The sequence below is a fragment of the Pogoniulus pusillus genome, chromosome 40 (assembly GCF_015220805.1).
Source record: "Pogoniulus pusillus isolate bPogPus1 chromosome 40, bPogPus1.pri, whole genome shotgun sequence".
Taxonomy (NCBI): domain Eukaryota; kingdom Metazoa; phylum Chordata; class Aves; order Piciformes; family Lybiidae; genus Pogoniulus; species Pogoniulus pusillus.
This window is the reverse complement of record NC_087303.1, coordinates 1,190,116-1,209,539: the sequence shown is the minus strand read 5'-3', so window position 1 is coordinate 1,209,539 and position 19,424 is coordinate 1,190,116. Positions and strand designations below refer to the sequence as shown.

The window sequence follows — 19,424 nt, the reverse complement described above, 5'->3', positions numbered from 1 at the left end:
ACAGCTTCAGCCTGGGTCCCCTTGTTCTGTTGCTGGCTGCCTGGCAGCAGAGCCCAACCCCACCTGGCTACAGCCTCCCTGCAGGCAGCAATGAGCTCTGCCCTGAGCCTCCTCTGCTGCAGGCTGCACCCCCCCCCAGCTCCCTCAGCCTCTCCTCACAGGGCTGTGCTCCAGGCCCCTCCCCAGCCTTGCTGCCCTTCTCTGGGCACCTTCCAGCACCTCAACATCTCCCTGCAATGGAGGAGCCCAGAACTGGACACAGCACTCAAGGTGTGGCCTGAGCAGTGCTGAGCACAGGGGCAGAAGCCCTTTTCAAAAGTCTCTTCCCATCTTTGTTGCTTTACAAAACCTTTTATTTCAAGTCCACTGTCCCTGTGTTGCAGGTGATATGCAAATAACCTCCCAGGAAGAATTCCAGAGAGGCACAGAGCATGTAGCAGTCAAGGTATTGCCTCCTTGGCTTCCTCTGGAGTGATGTCCTGAGAGTACAGCTCTGTAAAGAGAGCAGGCAGCCAGTACTGAGGTTCTCCTGCTGCCTGTGTGTCCAGCCAGGCCATTCCTTCCTTCAGCAAGTGTTCCTAACACAAAGAGAGTGGAAACTGTGAGTGAAAGTGAAGTGGCTGAGAAGCCATTCACACCAGTCCTGTCCCCACACTGATTCTGGGCTGAGGGGGAGGGGGTGCAGTGTGGGCTGATGTTTTAGTGGCAGAAATGTCCTTCAGCCCTCCAGCCAAGCCCAGCCTCTGTGTTCATGCAGGGCCTGCACTAACAGGATTCTGATTTTCATAGATGAATAAAATGGTTTGGGTTGGAAGGGACCTTTAAGCTGAAGTAGTTCTGACCCCACCCCTGCCATGGCAGGGACACCTCCCACCAGCCCAGGCTGCTCAACCTGGCCTTGAACACCTCCAGAGAGGGAGCAGCCACAGCCTCCCTGGGCAACCTGTTCCAGTATCTCACTGCCCTCACTGGAAAGAATTTCTTCCTCATCTCCAGTTCAAATCTGCCTTCCCCAAGCTTCAATCCATTCCCTCTTGTCCTATCACTACAAGTTTTAAGGGAGGGCAGTGAAGCCACAGGAGCACCTGCAGCTTCTGAGAGCCTGCTCCCCTCATTCCATCTTTACACACTGTGTACTCTGCCTGCCTGGTGTAGGCTGCTGTGGGCATGCTGTGGTAACACAGCCCCAGCTGAGTGTCTGCTGTCACTCAACTCTGCTGTGTACCTGAGACCTCTGTACCTACCAGCACTTGCTTTGCACGTTCTGTCTCCCACTTCAGACTGCTCTTGATCTCACTGACTGTGACATAGCCTTTTTTCTGCAAGGAGAAGACAAATACCAACTGGGTCAAGACTTAAAGCCATAGTTTAGAATCATTTGGGTTGGAAAAGCCCTCCAAGATCATCCACTCCAACCATTCTCTAACTCTGCCAAGGCTGCTGCTAAACCTTGGCTTTCAGCACCACATCTCTGCCTCTTTTAAACACTCCCAGGGATGAGGATTCAGCCACCTCCCTGGGCAGCCTGCTTCAGTGTCTGAGAAGGGGACTCAGCTGCTCCTCACCAGACCCAAGTGAAAGAAGTGTGTGGACAGCTTTGCCCACAGGCCTGGTCAGATCACAGCTCCCCATCTTGGAAGCCTTATGAAGTCTCCTGGCTCAGTACCTCTGCCAGCTGCAAGACAACAGTGTGGTCCATGTTCAGTTCAGCTGGCACCGACTGGATCAGATAAGTTCCTCCAACAGGGATAATCCCAAAGCCATTCCCCAAGACCTTCAGTTTCTTGATTGCACGAAGGAGATCATCCCTGAGAAGCAGAAGTCAATGTAAGGCTTTAAAGTGAGAGCCTCTCAAGCTGCTCCCTACAGCCTGTAACTGAGGAAGGTTTGACATGCAGAGGCTCTGAGCAGTGACAGCTCCTTGGAGCTTGCTGCAGCCTCTGGTAACCAACAGCTGAAAAATGTTCTTAGAAAGCACTTTAGAGGTTAGTTTGTATCTGTGCCTGCCCTGCAGAAGTGCAGCCTTGCATGAGAGACACAATTCCCAAAATCCCAGCATGCTGAGGGTTGGAAGTGACCTCTGGAGATCTTCCAGTCCAAACTTCCCTGCTCAAGCAGGGCACAACAGCCAGGTGGGGTTGGAAGCTCTCCAGAGGAGGAGACTCCTCAACCTCTCTGGGCAGCCTGCTCCAGGCCTCCAGCACCCTCACACCAAACAAGGCTCTCCTGCTGAGGTGGAACCTCCTGGGTGCCAGTTTGTGCCTGCAGCCCCTTGTGCTGTCACTGGACACCACTGACAGGAATCTCCTCTTGAAGCACTTGTAGCAGCTGAGCTGCAGGTGCTAAACTTTAAGCTTCAGCCCCCATTAGTGATTGTGATGATGAGTTGTGTCCTTAAAATCTTCTGCAAGGACACTCATCAGTCCCTTCCTCACAGCTTGGAGAGCACAGCAGCCTCAGCAGAGCACAGCAGCCTCAGCAGCCAGAGAAGTGAGTTTGTAGTGGGACTCTCAGTCTCCAGCTCAAGGCAGGAGGCCTTTATGCCTCAGGGCTCCCAGGAGCCTGTGGCCCACTGGCTCCACTGCTGGAAGTTAAATATCAACCTGAGATCAGTCCCCCCCTTCCCTTCCCCAGATGCTGCCCCTCTGCAGTGCCCCTCAGACACTCACTGGCTGACATCCTGTGCAAACTTCCCCCTTCCCTTCAGCACTTGCTGGTGAAGTTCTTCCAGCGTTATCAGACCTAGGAGCCAACACAAGGGGACAGGAAAGCATTAGCACAGCTCCAACACCACTCCTGCAAGAGCAGTCAGAGGTCCTTTGTGTCTGCCACTGCCTGTTCCTTGTTCCCAGCATCCAGCCCTGGGTGAGCTCAGCTCCCAGTCACTTCCCACAGAAGTCAGCTGTTGCCTTCTCCCACAGATGGATCAGCCTCAAGTTTCAACTGGCTTTGGTGGAGCCCATTCCTGGTGTCAAATTGCCCTCCTGGAGTGAGGATCTTTTAATTAGGGACTTATCAGTGGCATTCCAGCTCTTGGGAATATTGCTGTGATCCTTCAGAGATGATCCTCCAGCTGCCTCCAAGCAGTCACTTGGCAGTTTCATGCTCCTTCCCCACCCTCCTGACTTCGAGGTTTGTAGCCTCACCAGTGCTGATTTCTGCGAGGATCACTAAAGCTGAGCTAACAATTAGCAGTTAACACCACAATTAACAGTGCTGTAGCTGGACCATTAGAGAAACAAAGCAAGGCCTTTGGGGGGACCATGAAGACACAACTGCCACCTCACTAAGTTGTCAGCCCAGTCAAGAACCCCACACTGAGCCACGCTGACTCATTTTCCACAGGGAAAAGGTATCTGGAAAGGAGTATGCAGCCAGAAGTGGGATCCTCACCTCCATTCCTGTGCTTCAGAGCCAAGCAGACTTCAATAATCTGCACACCCAGCTCATAGTAAAAGTCTCCAACTCCCAGCATCTCCGACCAGAATCCTTTGCCAGCTGTGAAGGGAGAAAGGGGAAAGTGATTGAAGCACTGAAAAAAAACATTCCCAGTTACTGGTGGCAAAAAGGCTGCTCACAAACCTCCCCTGTGAGGAGCCTCAGATCCACTATGGAGCAAAACTGGAGATGGGTTGGTTCAGACTGGAGGTGAGGAGGGAGCTGCTGAGCAGGAGAGTGGTGAGAGGCTGGAATGGGTTGCCCAGGGAGGGGGTTGAGGCCCCATGGCTGGAGGTGTTTGAGGCCAGGCTGGCTGAGGCTGTGGGCAGCCTGCTCTAGGGTAGGGTGTCCTTGGGCATGGCAAGGGGGTTGGCACTGCCTGCTCCTTGTGGTCCCTTATGACCCTGACTATGATTCTAAGTTAATGAAGAGTCTCCATGGTTACTGTTAAAGGATGGACCCAAAGGTCCAGCACAGCAATCCACAAGCTTCAAGGAGTCAGAGCACCTCCAAGGACAACCTCCAGCAGCTCCATCCCCAGCTGTTCCAAGTGGGATTGAACCACTGGCAAATGCATTCTTACCAGTTACTGCTGGCAAGGAGGCTGCTGACAAACCTCCTTGTGAGGACTCTCTCTCCCTGGAAAACCCACTCTGTGCCAGCTGCCCCCATCCAGAGGCCATTTTGCCCAGTAGGACCAGCATGACTTGGTCTTGGGAATGCTGAGCTCTCCATCTGGGGCAGAGGGTGTCCTGCACACCCAGGCTGGGATCTATGGATGGAGGCAGGAGCACAGGGCATGAGGAGCACTCCATGGCTGCCTGCAAGCATGAGCAGCAGGCAGGGTTCATGGCCATGGCACCTGGGGACACAGTTTAATGACCATGGTGGTGTCAGGTTGCTGGTTGGACTCACAGAATGGTTTAGGTTGGAAGGGACCTCAAGGATCATTCAGTTCCAAACCCCTGCCATAGGCAGGGACACCTCCCACCAGAACAGCTCTTCAACCTCTGCCACCACAGGGGCACCTGAAGAGGCCTCTGCACCATTAGGTGGGAATTAACCCTTAAACCTTTGACCATTTGTTGCCAAATTACTGTGCAGCTTTTGCCTTTCTGCTTCTCCCCAGGAGGGGGAAGATCACCCAGTCCAACCCCCCCTGCCAGAGCAGGATCACCCACAGCAGATCACACAGAACACACCCAGGTGAGCCTTGAAAGTCTCCAGAGATGGAGGCCCCACTCTGGGCACTGTTTCCCCCCTCCTCTTTTAAGTGAACCCCACCCAAAGGTCCATCACAGCAATACAGAAGCTCCAGGAGTCAGGGCACCATCAGCTTCCCTCCAGGACAACCTCCAGCAGCTTCATCCCCAGCTGTCTGCAGCGTGAACAGGGAGAGGAAGCTGAGGACTGCCCAGGCCCAGAGCCTGCTCCTCACATGCCAAGGGATCCACTCCAATTGTGGCACACATGTCCTGGAACTGGACCCGGAACTTGGGGTTCTTCCGGATCTCCTGCTTGTGCTTGCTGGCAAACTCCTCCAAGTTGGTCTTGAACATGTCCAGCTGCTTGGACATCTGCAAGAGAGCAGCAGGGAAGTGTCACCACAGGCTCAACACTGAGGCCTCTCTTTGTTGCTTTCAGAAGCAGGCCCCAAGTAAGCAGAGTCCTCAAACACTGAGCTCTGTGATGTGCTGCTTGGGGGTCTTTAAAGGAAGGTAAAAAAGGCAAGAATCAGTCAGTGAGATCATGGAGACACAGAACTGGTTTGGTTGGAAAAGACCTTCAAGGATCACCCAGGCCAACTAACTCTGCCAAGGCTGCTGCTAAACCACAGCCCCCAGCACCACCATCTCTGCCTCTCTGACAGAGTTCCCGGGATGGGGACTCAACCTCCTCCCTGCTCCCGTGTTTGAGAACCCTTCCAGTGAAGAAGTTTCTTCTGCTGTCCAAGCTAAACCTCCCCTGATGCAACATGAGGCCATTTCTGTCACTTGGTGCTAGTGAGAAGAGACCAATCCCCAGCTCACTCCAACCTCCTTTCAGGGAGCTGCAGAGCGCCAGGAGGGCTCCCCTCAGCCTCCTCCAGACTACACCCCCCCAGCTCCCTCAGCAGCTCCTCCTCAGCCCTGTTCTCCAGACCCTTCCCCAGCTTTGTCACCCTTCTGTGGACCCACTCCAGCCCCTCAGTGTCCCTCTTGGAGCAAGGGCCCCAAAACTGAACCCAGTACTCGAGGTGTGGCCTCACCAGTGCTGGGTGCACAATCAGTGCCCTGGTCCTGCTGGCCATAACATTCCTTACAGAGGCCCCAGGAGGCTGCTTCCTTTTGGCCACAAAATCAGAGCTCTCCATGCTTCTGACACTGAGTTCAAGCCATGATCAGCCCACTGTGGAGATAAGGCTGCCCTGAGCCAGGGGAGGGGGCCCAGCAGTTACTCTCTGGCGTACATGGGGCAGGAACAGGAGTGAGATGTTGCTGAGCACCTGAGAAAGGAGGCAGAGGAGGCCTGTAGCAAACATCCCAGCCACACCTTGAGTGCTGTGTCCAGCTCTGGGCTCCTCCATTGCAGAGAGATGCTGAGGTGCTGGCAGGTGCCCAGAGCAGGGCAGCAAGGCTGGGGAGGGGCCTGGAGCACAGCCCTGTGAGGAGAGGCTGAGGGAGCTGGGGGGGTGCAGCCTGCAGCAGAGGAGGCTCAGGGCAGAGCTGATTGCTGCCTGCAGCTGCCTGCAGGGAGGCTGTAGCCAGGTGGGGTTGGGCTCTGCTGCCAGGCAGCCAGGGCCAGAAGAAGGGGACACAGCCCCAAGCTGTGGCAGGGCAGGCTCAGGCTGGATGTGAGGAAGTTGTTGTCAGAGAGAGTGATTGGCACTGGAATGGGCTGCCCAGGGAGGTGGTGCAGTGCCCATGGCTGGGGGTGTTCAGAAGGAGGCTGCATGAGGCACTCAGTGCCATGGTTGGTTAAGGAGAAGGGGCAGGTGCCAGGCTGGGCTGGACAAGCTTGGAGCTCTCTTCCACCCTGGCTGGTGCTGTGGCTCTGTGACTCCACTGGAAAGCAGCCTGCTGGGTGCCACCACTGCCCACGCTCCAGGCTCGGGAGCAGAGGAGAAATCCACGCTCACAGCCATGGTTCTGCCCTCTGCCAGGGCCGGGGGGGAGCTCCCACCTGGGCCAGTTGGTCTTCGGCCAGGACCGTCCCTCGCTCCTTGTACTTGGCCTGCGGGAAGGAAACAGGGCGGTGGAGACGGCGCCGAAGGGCAGGGGGCCTGGAAGGCAGCGCTGCGTGAGGGAGCTGCTCCCCACGGACACGGGGGACACCCAGGCGGGCACCCCGGGGACACCCAGGCGGGCACCCGGGCAAGCGGAGCAGCTGCCAGGGAGCCGAGGGCGCCCCGGGCTCGGGCAGGGCTGGCTCTGGCTGGGACGGCAGAGGTGCGGACGGGGCTGGCCGCACCCCGAGCCTGGCAGCTCCCACTCCAGGGACCCCACACGGTCCCGCTGGACCCGGGCAGCCTCCCCACGGGCAACCGGCGGCGTCCGGCCCCGCTCTGCTGGGCCTGGGGGCGCCTCGCACCCCTCCCGCGGGCCTGGCACCCCACGCACGGGGCCGGTACTCCCCTCAAGGGCCCGGTGCGTCCCTCGGCACAGCGCTGACACCTCCCACACCGGCTCTGACACCGCTCCCCCGAGCCTCGCACCCACCACTGGGCTCCGGTACCTCCCTAACGAGCCCGGTGGGTCCCGGGTCTCCTCCCACGGGCCTGACACCCCACCGCGGGCCGGCCCCACGGCTCACGACCCTGCCCCTGCCCCTGCCCTCCCCGGCAGCGTCCCGGACCCCTCCTCACCTCCGCGAGCTTCTTCTTGGCCACGGCGCCGGCGCCCACCCCCCGCCGGTGCATCCCGGCCCCGCTCCCGCCGCGCTCCCCTGACGTCATCGGGCGGCGACGCGCGGCGTGGCGCGGGGGGGCCCCGCGGGGACCGGAGCGGCTCCGGGGGGGCTCCGCGGGGACCGGAGCGGCTCCGGGGGGCCCCGCGGGGACCGGAGCGGCTCCGGGGGGGCCCCGCGGGGACCGGAGCGGCTCCGGGGGGGCTCTGCGTGTGCGTACGGGGGGCAGGAGGGACCCTGCCGGGAGGCTGGGGGGAGTGTGCCCCCCCCCGAGGGTGTCCCCCCCGAGCGAGGTGAGCGGCAGAGCTCCGTGGAGGGGGTTCAGTCCCCCCGGAGTGGGGGGGGGAGCCCTGCTCAGGCGGGAGGGTCCCCTGTGTTGGAGGGTCCCCGCTCCGGGGGGTGAGGAGGGAGCCCCGGTCTGGTGAGCCCTTGCCCGGGGGGGCTGAGTGGCCTCGCAGCAGGGCTGCCCCCCCCGGCATCGAGGTGGCTGTCCCTGGAAGGGCTCTCAGCTGTGCCAGCGGCGGGGGGAAGCCACATTTGGGCTGGGGGGTGACTGCCTCTGGGTGGAGGTGAGGCTCTTTGTGGGGCCAGGGTAGCTGCCACTGGAGGAGGCTTCAATCTCCCCGGGGCGGGGGGGGGAGAGTCCCACTTTGGTAGGGGTGACCTCCCCCTCCCCCCCCCCCCCAGACCTGTTTGTGTGACTGGGTCCCACCTGGTGCCCTCCGTGGGGTGTAGTGGAGCCCTGGTTCGGGGAGGTGAGGAGGGGTCCTTGGGGGTCCCTCGCTACGCAGCTGCCTCCTCCTGGCTTCGTTTCCTTCAGCCCAGGCTGATGCCGGCATCGGGTTTGAAATCATCTCCCAGCGGCAGGGCTCAAGCACCTGAACGTCTGCTTCGGGATGCTTCTGCCCCAGGGCTCCAGCGGCTGCAGGTCGCTGGCACTCAGCATCTCTGTGGGTGCCATGGGCAGGGGCACTGAGTGCAGCCTCAGCAGGTTTGCTGCCCACACCAAGCTGTGTGCTGCAGCCAGGCTGGAGGGCAGGACCCATCCGGGGGCACCTGGGCAGGCTGCAGAGCTGGGCACAAGCCAAGCTCAGGAGGTGCAGCAAGACCAAGGGCAAGGTCCTGCAGCTGGGTCGAGGCAATGCCAAGCACCAATTCAGGCTGGGCAGTGCCAGGCTGGAGAGCAGCCCTGAGGAGAGGGACTTGGGGGTGCTGCTGGAGGAGAAGCTCAGCAGGAGCCAGCAGTGTGCACTTGCAGCCCAGAGAGCCAAGCAGAGCCTGGGCTGCAGCAGCAGCAGTGTGGCCAGCAGGGCCAGGGAGGGGATTCTGCCCCTCTGCTGTGCTCTGCTGAGACCCCACCTGGAGTCCTGCATCCAGCTCTGGAGCCCCTGGGCCAAGAGGGCTGTGGAGATGCTGGAGAGTGTCCAGAGCAGGGCCAGGAGGATGCTGAGAGGCTGCAGCAGCTCTGCTGTGAGCACAGACTGAAAGAGTTGGGGCTGTGCAGGCTGGAGCAGGGGAAGCTCCCAGGGGACCTTCTTGTGGCCTGCCAGGACCTGAAGGGGGCTCCAAAAAAGCTGGGGAGGGACTTTTGAGGCTGTGAGGGAGTGTCAGGAGTGGGGGGGATGGAGCAAAGGTGGAGGTGGGGAGAGTGAGGCTGGAGGTGAGGAGGAAGTTGTTGAGCAGGAGAGTGGTGAGAGCCTGGCAGGGGTTGCCCAGGGAGGGGGTTGAGGCCCCATGGCTGGAGGTGTTTGAGGCCAGGCTGGCTGAGGCTGTGTGCAGCCTGCTCTAGGGTAGGGTGTCCCTGGGCATGGCAGGGGCTTGGCACTGCCTGCTCCTTGTGCTCCCTTCCCACCCTGACCGATTCTAGGAGCTGTGTTGTGACCTTTCCAAGCCTCATTCAGAAGGACACTTTTGGGGGTTCTTGTTAGCAGTTGAGCAATATTTTATAGCCAAACCCCCAGTAAGTGTTCATCTGAGCCTCATTTCACCTTCAGAATAAACTCTTTATTACACTAAGTAAAACAGAGAACATGCAGAGAACTGAGTGTGTATGAGACACCTTCCTCCTCCTCTTCTGTCTTGGTAGGGTAGGGATGGAACCCCTGGAGAAGGTCCTGGAGTTACAAAGCCCTAAACAAAGCAGAGAAGAGAGAGAAACCCCAAAAACCTTCTTCTGGTGCTGCACTTAAAACGAGTTGGTTCCTGTAGAAAAACGAGGCAGAGCTTCTTGCCCTCTCCCCCTCCCAGCCCCCTTCTGGCACCTTGCAGACCCACTTTGATAGCAAGCCAGATCCCAGCAGGATGTACCTACAAGTTGTGAGCTCAAGCAACAACTGCTGAGGAGGAGGAGGAGATGCAGATCAGTGTTTTCCCTGTGGGGTGAGCTCAGCAGTTGTTTGTTCTCTCTCTGCTGCCTGCCTTGCTGGGCTCACGTTGTCTGCCTGAGCTGGGTGGAATTGCCTCTAGCACAGAGCTGCCTCTTATTTCCAGCCTAGATGTATTCAGGGCCAGTTCATCCCTTTTTGTTCCTGTGCCAACTTTTGCCATTAGCATAAACAGCTCTTTTCTTCCCCCCCCCTGCTTTATTTCCCCCCCACCCTGGTGTTTAATAGATGGTGACTTTGTTTCTCTCAGCCTTCACTTCAGTCAGCTAAGCACAGGAAGAGCTTTTCACTTGAGTCTCCTCAGGACCCTCACATCCCCCTCCAGCCTCCTCCCCTGCACCTTTGGCATCCCAGTTTCTTGTCTGGCTTTCTGGATGCCTTTTGTGGCAGTGTGCAATGAGCAGGGGAAATGAGAGTGGTTTGATGCAGGCCTCTCTTCCTCATTTAAAGCTGGGGCTGGAGGGGGAGGATTTCCCAACCTCCCTTCTCTGCACACTGTTTAAGTGCATTTTGCCCAGCTCTGTTGTATGGGTGAGCCTGAAGATGGTTTTAGGGAACCAGGCTGTGGCCAGAGGTCTGAAGCCTCCAGTCCAACCCAGCTGGGCTGTGCCATGCCAGCACTGTAAGAAATCCTCAGTCCATGGCTTGAGCACTGAGGGAGCACCTCTGGGACCAAGGGCTGGGAAGGGATCTTGTAGGGATGCTTGTAACGAGGAGGCAGAGGTGGAAGAGCCACTCACGTTGGTCTGCAGAGATCAGTCAACATCAGCCATGCCAGGAACTCCTGGTTCAAAACATCCTTCAAGCCTTCTGGACAAGTAAAGCTGCAAGAAGCAGGCCATGAAATAGAGGCAGAGGAGAGGCAGCAGTGCAGCCTGCTATCCCATAGGGATGTTTCTCAGATTCATAGAGTGGTTTGGGTTGGAAGTGACCTTGGGCTTAGATGCTCTTTAAAAGGTCTCTTCCAACCCAAACCCTTCTATGAACCTACAAAGAACTCAGTTCCAACCTCTGCCATGGGCATGGACACCTCCCTCCAGCCCCAGGTTGGCTCAAGGCCTCCTTCAACCTGGTCTTGAGCACATCCAGGGAGAAGGCATCCACAGCCTCCCAGGGCAACCTGTGCCAGTGTCTCCCCACTCTGAATCTCTACCATCCTTGACTCAGGTAAACCACAAACCCCTTCAGCCTCATGGACATGGTGAGCACCTTGCAGGCAGCAGTGCCTCCAGCTGGGGCACCTTTGGACTGCCCAGCAGTGAACAGGTCTGTCAGGCTCTTGGGGGACAAGAAGGAACAGTCCAGTGACACACACCACATCCCCCCCAGCTTCCCTTTCACCCCCCCTCAGCTTAGAGCCAGCAGGCATTACAACAAAGGCCGAGTGTGGGTGAAGCAGCATCCATGCTCCAGCCCCACAAAGGAAACTCTTTGTTCCCAGGGAGGACTTTCTCCTGCAAGCCACAGGTTTTTTTCCCTTAAAGCAACGAAGTGGGAACTCCTCCCCCCCAGATAAGCACATTTCTGTTAAAAACCACTCAGCTAATGAAGTTGATTCACCTCCAGCATCAAAGCTTTCCCTTCCTCCCCCCCTACCTCTTTCCACCCTCAACCTCCCTCCCCTAGAACAGGTTAGACAAACATCTGTCAGGAAGAGTTTAGGGCAAGGCTGCTCCTGCTCTGGAGCAGAGGTCAGACTGGCTGACCCCTGCAGATCCCTCAGAGCCCTCCTGCCTTTGATTTGGTGTTTGCAGGATGAAGGGCAGCTCTGGATGCCTGATTCTCTGAGACACCTCTGTGAACCACAGCTCAGCTCATTTCCCCCTACCCGGGGTCACCCCTCCCCCCCACCCCTCTCCCCACCCCCCTCAACTTTTGCTTTCCAAAGCAATTTCCATCCAGAGGCTGGAAAAAGCCAACAAATGCCCCCAGATTCCTGTTCTGGGTGAGTGTCCCCTGCCTCCCTGGCGCTGGAAATCCCATCTGTGTTCTTCTTCCTTGCCAGAACAACTGAGAGATGGGAGCTGTCTGTGGGGAGTTCCTTCTCTCTTCTTTCCACCCCCCACTTTTTTTCCCACCCTCCTCCCCCACTTCTTTCCACCAGTTTAAGACTGAACAGCAACAACCTGTTGGGTTTGGTGCCAGAGGAATCATCTCCCTCCTTCCTTTGCCTTAAGCCAGATTTTTGAGTCTATTCCTCCCTCTCCCCTTGTGTTTAATTTGCTGTTTGAACGTTTGTGACATAAGCTCAGATTGGGGAGGGATGGGGGGGGAGGGGAGGTGAACCAAGCTATTGACAGGCTGTGGATGTGCTGACACAGCACAAAGCCTTGCAGGGTTGGGATGCACTCAGCGTGCTCAGGGCCAGATGGCTCTGGAAACGATGCTGCAACAGAACACTCCATCTGGGCATGGTTACCTTGCTCAGAGGTACCTGGTCCCAGCAGGCTCCACTTGCCACCATCAGGATGGTTTTAAGATCACAACAGCTTCAAAACCAACAACAGAATCTCTATCCTTTACCAGGGGTGCTCAGAGTTCAGAATCACAGAGTAATAAAGGTTGGAAGGGACCTCTGGAGATCCTCTAAGTCCACCCCACCTGCTAGAGCAGGTTGACCTAGAGCAGGTTGCACAGGGTGGTGTCCAGGTGGGTTTTGAAGGACTCCAGAGAGAGGTGGAGACCTCTCTGGGCAGCCTGCTCCAGTGTTCTACCACCCTCACAGCACCCTCATGCTTAGATGGAACCTTCTGTGCTCAAGTTTGTGTTCATCAACTCAGAAACTCCTCCTGGGGCAGGCAACATCTCTCCTGCATGGCTTCACATTTAGGTGACCAAGTTGTCACAGCAGGAGCTTGTAGTAGCAATAGGGGGAGAGAAGCAGAGGTTGTTTCTTTAGCAGGGGGAGGGGATTCTGCTGTGCTGCTTTGCTCTGGTCAGACCTCTGTGTCCACTTCTGCAGCCCCCAGTGCGAGGGCATAGACCTGCTGGAGCAGATCCAGAGGACACCAACATGATGAGAGGGATGAAAGTCCAAGGCCAGGCTGAGAGAGATTGGGTTGTACAGGCTAGAGATGAGAAGGCTCCAGGGAGACCTTCTGGTGGCCTTTCAGTGCTTAAAGGGGTCAGTCAGAAAGCTTAGGGAGACATTTGAGCAGGGCCTGTTGTGCCAGGACAAGAGGAGATGGTTTGAAACTAAGAGGGAGATTCAGACTGGGGAGAAGGAAGAAATTTGTCATGCTGAGGGTGGTGAGAGCCTGGCCCAGGTTGCCCAGAGAGGTGAGAGAGGTCCCATCCCTGGCAACACTGCAGGTCAGGTTGTTTGGGGCTCTGAGCAACCTGCTCTAAAGGTGGGGATGTCCCTGCTGAGAGCAAGCAGAAGCTTTAAAGGTCCCTTCCAATCTAACCCATTCTGGTTGGGCCACACCTTGAGTGCTGTGCCCAGTTCTGGGCCCCTGAATTCAAGAGAGATATTGAGGTGCTGGAAGGTGCCCAGAGCAGGGCAGCAAGGCTGGGACGGGGCCTGGGGCACAGCCCTGTGAGGAGAGGCTGAGGGAGCTGGGGGGGTGCAGCCTGCAGCAGAGGAGGCTCAGGGCAGAGCTGATTGCTGCCTGCAGCTGCCTGCAGGGAGGCTGTAGCCAGGTGGGGTTGGGCTCTGCTGCCAGGCAGCCAGGGGCAGAAGAAGGGGCCCCAGGCTGAAGCTGTGGCTGGGCAGGTTGAGGCTGGGTGTGAGGAGGAAGCTGTTGTCAGAGAGAGTGATTGGCACTGGAATGGGCTGCCCAGGGAGGTGGTGGAGTTGCTGTGCCTGAAGGTGTTGAAGCCAAGCCTGGCTGGGGCACTGAGTGCCATGGTCTGGGTGGTTGGGCAGGGCTGGGTGCTAGGTTGGGCTGGGTGAGCTTGGAGCTCTCTGCAGCCTGCTTGGTTCTGTGGCTCTATGATGTAAAAATGCTGAGAGGGTGAGCTAGGGGCATCTTTTTTCCTCCCCTGCGTGGGTTGATTTGATCAAATCAAAATGTTTGGCAGAAATAGATCCATTTTATCATCTCTTTTTTTGACAGAGAGTAGTTTTTTTTTTCTTCTAAGAGGGTTTTGTTCTGATTAGGTCAAAGCAGTTGGTTTGGGCTCCTCTCTCAGGGTTGACTTCAGGATGTCAGAGGAGTGGATGAACTTCAGCTTCAACCTTATCAAAGTGCTGGGGTTTGCTGAACAAAAAGGACCCAAATCAGCTCAATGGTTTAAATTGATACTTTGGGAGGAATTCCAGAACGAGGGAAGGGATTTATTGGTGTTTTTTTTTAACCCTCCTTCTTTCCCTCACTCGGGAAACAGAGCAGCAAAAAGTGAAACCTCCTTTGGCAATCAGAATCCTCTCATTTTCCTACAAGCTGCTTAGTCCTGCCCCCAAGCAGCCCTTCAGAAGCTGATGGCCTCAAAAGAGCTCTTCCAAAGCTGAGCAACACTTGGGGACCTCACCCCTCCCTGCCACCACCTTCTCTCCTCCCGACTCACCTCTGATTTTTCTTGGCTTTCAGAAGCCAGGCGAAGAACTCTTTGGCTTCCTGCGTGCCCAGGTCCAACCTCTGACCGCTCGCAGCTGGTGCCTGGGGCTCAGCTTCCCTCTTGTACGACTCCACGACGTTGCTGGAAGGGTGAAACGGGACCATAGCAGCTCGAGATGCCACAAGAGGGTGCCCAAATGCTGCTTATCCACACCCACCCCCACCCCCCTCCCAGCTGCCTCCCAGCTCATCCACGAGCAGCCCGGAGAGCTCCTGGGGCGGGGAGCGGCAGAGCTGCGGTGTGCGAGCAGAAACTGCTAAAGGCTGAGGGGAAAAGGTATCAAAGCAAGCGAAAGAGAAGCAACTCCCGAGAGAGACTCAGCGCTGCAAGCCAAGAGAAACCTCCTCGGCTCTGCTGCCGGCAGCTCCCAGCGCGGGTCGCGCAGGTCCGCGGCACTTACTCGCTTTTCTTCTCCCGCCTGGTTAGCAGCCACTCCACGAAGTTCTTCTTCAGCATGTTGTCCATCGTGCGGCTGTAATCGCTTGCCAAGGTGGCCTCCGAGTAGCGTCTCTGCAGCGGTCTGGCGCTGGGAGCCCTTAGGCTGACGCTGGGGGAAGAGCAGAGGGATGCTGAGAGCTGCCGCAGCCCAGCGCAAGGCACCGCAGAGGCTTTGGCTCGGCTTGCCCGCGGGGGAGCAAACAGTCCCTGTGGGCAGCGAGGGTTGGTGGTCACTTCGCGGTGCAGGTGACCCTATCCCTGCGCTGGGATGGGAGGAGGCGGCCAGGAAAGGGCTACCGTGGATGCGTTTCGCTGTCCAATGCAGTGGCAGCTCGGATCGGACAGCCCGGGAGGAGAGGAGCTCTGGGGGCTGCTGATGGTCACAGCTCACAGGATGTCAGGGGCTGGAAGGGACCCAAAGAGCTCATCGAGTACAACCCCCCTGCCACAGCAGGACCATCCAAATCCAGCTCAGATCACACAGGGAAGGAGACTCCACAACCTCTCTGGGCAGCCTGTGCCAGGGCTCTGGGACCCCTTGTGCTGAGCTGAACCTCCTGTGCTGCAGCTTCCATCCATTGCTGCTTGTCCTACCCCAGGGAGCAGTGAGCAGAGCCTGTCCCCCCCTCCTCAGACATTTATAGACATTGATTCAATCCCCTCTCAGTCTTCTCTTCTCCAGACTAAGCAGCCCCAGGGCCCTCAGCCTCTCATCAGGCAGTGCTCCAGTCCCCTCATCATCCTCATAGCTCTAGTCTGGAGTCAGTGTGGACCTGGACTCCAAGCTAAGGCACCAGGTGGGCTCAGGCTACCTCCTCCAGTAAGCTGCACCCCCAGGGTCAGCCTTTGAGAAGCTCAGGGACAGACAGCAGGGGACAAGGACAGACACGGAGACCAGGACAGGTCTGAGAGCGCAAATGTAGTTGGTGGCTTCCTAAGTTAGCAGTGGATCCCAAGGCTGAATCTTTTTTAGCTTGACTTTCTGGGATTGAAGCAACTCCTCCTGCTCTAGTAAGGATTCTTTGGAGTCTTCTCAGGTGGCAGCTGGAAATTTTGTAGCAGGAGGCAGGGGAAGAAAGGGAAACTGTATCCTGCTGCCAGAAGCATCCCAACACCAGATCCCTCCTGGCCTTATGCAGGGGAGATGACCACATCTCGTTTGTAGCTTGCAGTAAGCTTCCCTCTCTTCTGGTTGCCTTCCAGCTTGTTCCTCCTAACCCAGAGCCACGAAGTTTGTAAGGAAAACTTTGGCTCAAAGGCTCAGGGCTTGACTGTGAGCTCTCCCTTATCGCCTGCTCATCTCCCTGCCCTTAGCTGCCTGTTACCTGAAATCCACCTCGGGACTCATGTTCTCACCTCTTTACCAAGAGGCCCCTGGAAAGAGTCCCTTTGCCTCCAGCGGGGAGCTGCAGAGGGCTCAGCCCACGCTGCCAGCTCTCCAGAAGGCTTACCCGGAGACGTTCTCCTCCATCATCACGAAGCCCAGCGAGGCCAGGAGCAGAGAGAGGACTTTGAAGGACATCATCATGGTGGCTGGGCTCTCTGTCGAGAAGCAGAGGGCACTCCTAGGACAGATGGGACACGAGTGGGAGGGCAGCCAGCCCGGAGGGGTCTCTGGTGCTCGGGCACGTGCCTGTGCTTGTAAATGCTTCCCCAGCCCTGGTGCTGGGAGCAGCCTTCTGCGTCCTCCAGAGCCCTCCCCCGTTAAATTGCTTCTTGTTTTCAATGCCCTTCCCCACCGTGGGGGCTTTTAATGTCGTTTCCTTATACTTTTTATTGTAGCCATCAAATTCTTTGTGGGCTGTGCATTCCTGGAGGCCAGGGCTTTGTCTTCCTCCGCGTTTACAAGCTGACCCTGTGGGTACCTCATTGTGCTTTGAGGGTCGATTCAAGCTGGAGGGTGTGAAGGGCGAACGTAGATCAGGGCAGGGAATTCAGCATCCTGCTACCCCACCCTGTGAGTTCGCAGGATTTAAGAGCCTGAGCTGATTTCTGGGGGTGTGGGGGTGTGGTTTCTGGTGGGCTGGATCCCTTCTGGAGGGTATTGGAGCCACACTCAGCGAATGTCTGTGCTGACAAATATCCCACGGGCAGCGACAGGATCGAATTCCAAGATTTATTAGTTTCAAGCTGTTCCTAGCCCTCACCTCCCCAGCTCAGCTCAACAGCCCTTGGACATCCGAGCTCTTTTAATTACAGTTCCAGCTCTCCAAACCCTGCACTCAACTGGGCTTAAACCGTGGCTCACAGACAGATTTTGTTGTCCCTCACCTCGCTCTGTTTGCAGCTGGTTCTGGAAGCTCCGTTTCAATAGAGAGCTGCTGCTAGCAGCAGGAATAACAACAGGACCAAAACGAAATGATCTAGAGCAGGATTCGGCTGCCACATCCTTCACCAACTGACTGATCTACTGATAGAACTTGAACCCTCTAAGCAGCCACTTCTGCTTTTAAAGCAGCCCAGTTCTTGTCTGGGAGGGAGCAAAAACCTGCCCCCGTTTGGGTGTTGTTTGCATTCCATCGTTTGGGGTTTTTTTTCAACCTGGAAATTTGGGGGGGGTCTCTTCCCTTCAGCCCTTCCTCTTCAGTAAGCAAACCACTTAAACTACCTCAGATAGATCCAGTTCTGAGGAAAGCCCCTAACAGGAACAGTGCAGCATCCTGGGTGCTGCTAAAATCCCTACAAACCCTCTGAGTTACAGCAAGAAAAAGCAGCTTGAGCTAGTGGGAGGTGTCCCTGCCAAAGGGGTTGGAGCTGGAGGATCTTTAAGGTCCCTTTCCAAGCCAAACCATTCTGTCAATCTATACAAAGATAAATAATTACAGAGTGTGGCAAGAGCAGAAGTAAATCCTGGGGTGCAGCTCAACCTGAAGGGCATTTTAAATGCAGAGAGGGGAGGGGGAAATGATTAAATACCAAAGGGTTTTTTTCCCTCTTATTTGTTTGTCCTTTCCTGTATTGGGGATAAAATTGTGGGTTATGATGTGGGGGTCTGAAAACAGCTAAGTTGGGCAACCATTTAGTCCCACTGAAGGCAATTCTTTGTGATGCTGGAAGGGGGCAATTGCAGCCTGAATGTTAAGAGAGGACACTCACAGAAGCACAGAATGTCAGGGGCTGGAAGGGACCTCCAGAGGTCTCCAAGTCCAACCCCCCTGCCAGAGCAGAATCACCTGGGGCAGATCACCCAGGAATGCATCCAGGTGGGGGTTGAATGTCTCGGGAGAAGGAGGCTCCACAACCTCTCTGGGCAGCCTTATCCAGGGCTCTGGCACCCTCACGGTGACAAAGTTTTTCCTTCTGTTCCCGTGGCGCCTCCTCTGCTCCAGCTCGCTCCCAGCGCCTATCAGTGAGCACCGCTGAGCCGAGCCTGCGCTGCTCCTCGGCAGGCTTTACCCGCAGAGGAGGGAACGAGCAGCCCATGCTTCCAGGAGGGGGTTTAAAACCATCCCTGGATGATACACAGGATCTCTTTGCTGTGTGGCACCGAAGCGGGGTAGCCAAGCTCTGCTGGCCCTGCCTGGCAAGGAGCTTGCTGTGGATCTGTGACATCCCCACTGGTTAGATCCTGCGATTTGACTTCTCCACCGGAGCAGGACCAACTGGTGGCTTTTTTTTTTTGGCAACAGGAAGGTTTCCCAGTGCCCTCTGCAAGGCTGCTTTGGAGAGAACTCCTCACTCTTCCCTTTTTATCTACAGCTGGGACATCCCAAAGAGCAGCTGAGAACCAACTTCTTATTTGCCTGCACAGGTGCAGATCCCAACCCTGCTCTTTGCCACGCACCAAACCCTCCTCTGATTGTCTTTGTCTTTCCAACCTGCAGGGCTTTTCCGACAGAGCCTCTGAGAAAAAGGTCAGTTTAGGGGGGAAAAATGCAGCCAAAACCTCAGGCTGTTCCTGCCTGACACTCTAAGGTGGTAGATGATCACCAGAGGTCCCTTCCCAGCCCTAAGGAAAAAAGAAATAGAACAGAAAATAGCTATAGAGGAAGAGCAACAGAGAGTTTCTTACCTTTCTCCTGCTCTGAAGCTGCCCAGGGGGTTTCAGCTCTTTCTGGAGCTAAGGAGACCCTTCAGGGCTTTTTATCCACCTTAGCTGTGAAAGACCAAACCCACTTCCAGGAGGTAAACAGGAAATCAAGCACCTAATCAGAGCAATTCAAACCCACTTAGAGCTGCTTCATTAGGTCCATTGACCTGCAGAGGAGGAAAATAACCTTTTAAGATATGTTTACATTAATGGCAATTAAACCTGGTCACAAACTGAGGCATGAGCAGGGGCCGTGGGCATAGCACGCATGGTGCTGGGGCTGAAAGCTTTAGCTCCATCCGACACCTCCTTCCGCGGTCAGAAAACCCCCAACGACTCCTCGCTTTCCAGCCTTTCTCTTTGGCCAAGTGTGAAGTGCTGTCTTCAGGGGATCCAATCTGCTGCCTCCCTCCCTCCCTCACAGGGGGAACAACCTGGCTAAAATCGACAGCTCCCATCACTGTTGGTTTTGTCGCCGTCGAGCCTGAGCATCCCCAACCCATTTCTCCTTCTTTGCCTGCAGAGGTGCAGGACCCGAGGTGATTATTTGCCAGCTGTGGTCTGCAAGCCCTTGTGCCAACCCTAAGTACTGAAAGCAGCTTCTACCCTCCCCGAACGTGTGCTCCGAGAGGGGAAAAAGTGGAGGTGAAGAGTGGCAGACAGGAGGTTTGTAGGACCTGGTGAGGCAG

At 56.5% G+C, this 19,424-nt stretch overlaps 2 protein-coding genes across 4 annotated transcripts; both read right to left on the bottom strand.

Annotated features, from left to right (window-relative positions):
• Nucleotides 1-331: 331 nt before the first annotated feature.
• SNF8 (SNF8 subunit of ESCRT-II) lies at nucleotides 332-7,362 on the bottom strand. Of its 3 annotated transcripts, none has more exons than XM_064174592.1 (8): nucleotides 7,283-7,362; nucleotides 6,601-6,651; nucleotides 4,877-5,015; nucleotides 3,394-3,498; nucleotides 2,670-2,742; nucleotides 1,667-1,808; nucleotides 1,245-1,319; nucleotides 332-578 (listed from the first exon to the last, which is right to left on the bottom strand). In XM_064174592.1, the coding sequence occupies exons 1-8, from the start codon at nucleotides 7,334-7,336 to the stop codon at nucleotides 441-443; spliced, it is 777 nt and encodes a 258-aa protein (XP_064030662.1). In that variant the 5' UTR covers nucleotides 7,337-7,362; the 3' UTR covers nucleotides 332-440. The 3 variants fall into 3 exon arrangements, with proteins under 3 accessions (XP_064030662.1, XP_064030664.1, XP_064030663.1); XM_064174594.1 differs by lacking the exon at nucleotides 7,283-7,362 and adding an exon at nucleotides 7,153-7,248; XM_064174593.1 differs by lacking the exon at nucleotides 6,601-6,651 and having other exon boundaries at nucleotides 7,283-7,361.
• Nucleotides 7,363-9,305: 1,943 nt separating this feature from the next.
• On the bottom strand, nucleotides 9,306-18,811 carry GIP (gastric inhibitory polypeptide). The gene is made up of 6 exons (XM_064174215.1): nucleotides 18,718-18,811; nucleotides 16,157-16,270; nucleotides 14,668-14,814; nucleotides 14,217-14,348; nucleotides 10,448-10,531; nucleotides 9,306-9,453 (listed from the first exon to the last, which is right to left on the bottom strand). Exons 2-6 carry the CDS (start codon nucleotides 16,231-16,233, stop codon nucleotides 9,444-9,446), a joined length of 450 nt encoding a protein of 149 aa, XP_064030285.1. The 5' UTR covers nucleotides 16,234-16,270; nucleotides 18,718-18,811; the 3' UTR covers nucleotides 9,306-9,443.
• Between the last annotated feature and the right edge of the window lie 613 nt (nucleotides 18,812-19,424).

Coding starts and splice junctions, on each gene's coding strand:
- SNF8 (XM_064174592.1), bottom strand. CDS start 7,336: ATGCACCGGCGGGGGGTGGGCGCCGGCGCCGTGGCCAAGAAGAAGCTC. Junction 6,652..7,282: donor CCAAGAAGAAGCTCGCGGAG/GTGAGGAGGGGT, acceptor TCCTTCCCGCAG/GCCAAGTACAAGGAGCGAGG. Junction 2,743..3,393: donor TCTGAAGCACAGGAATGGAG/GTGAGGATCCCA, acceptor GTTGGCTCCTAG/GTCTGATAACGCTGGAAGAA.
- GIP (XM_064174215.1), bottom strand. CDS start 16,233: ATGATGATGTCCTTCAAAGTCCTCTCTCTGCTCCTGGCCTCGCTGGGC. Junction 14,349..14,667: donor AGGCGGGAGAAGAAAAGCGA/GTAAGTGCCGCG, acceptor TCACCCTTCCAG/CAACGTCGTGGAGTCGTACA. Junction 10,532..14,216: donor AAAGCCAAGAAAAATCAGAG/GTGAGTCGGGAG, acceptor TGCTTCTTGCAG/CTTTACTTGTCCAGAAGGCT.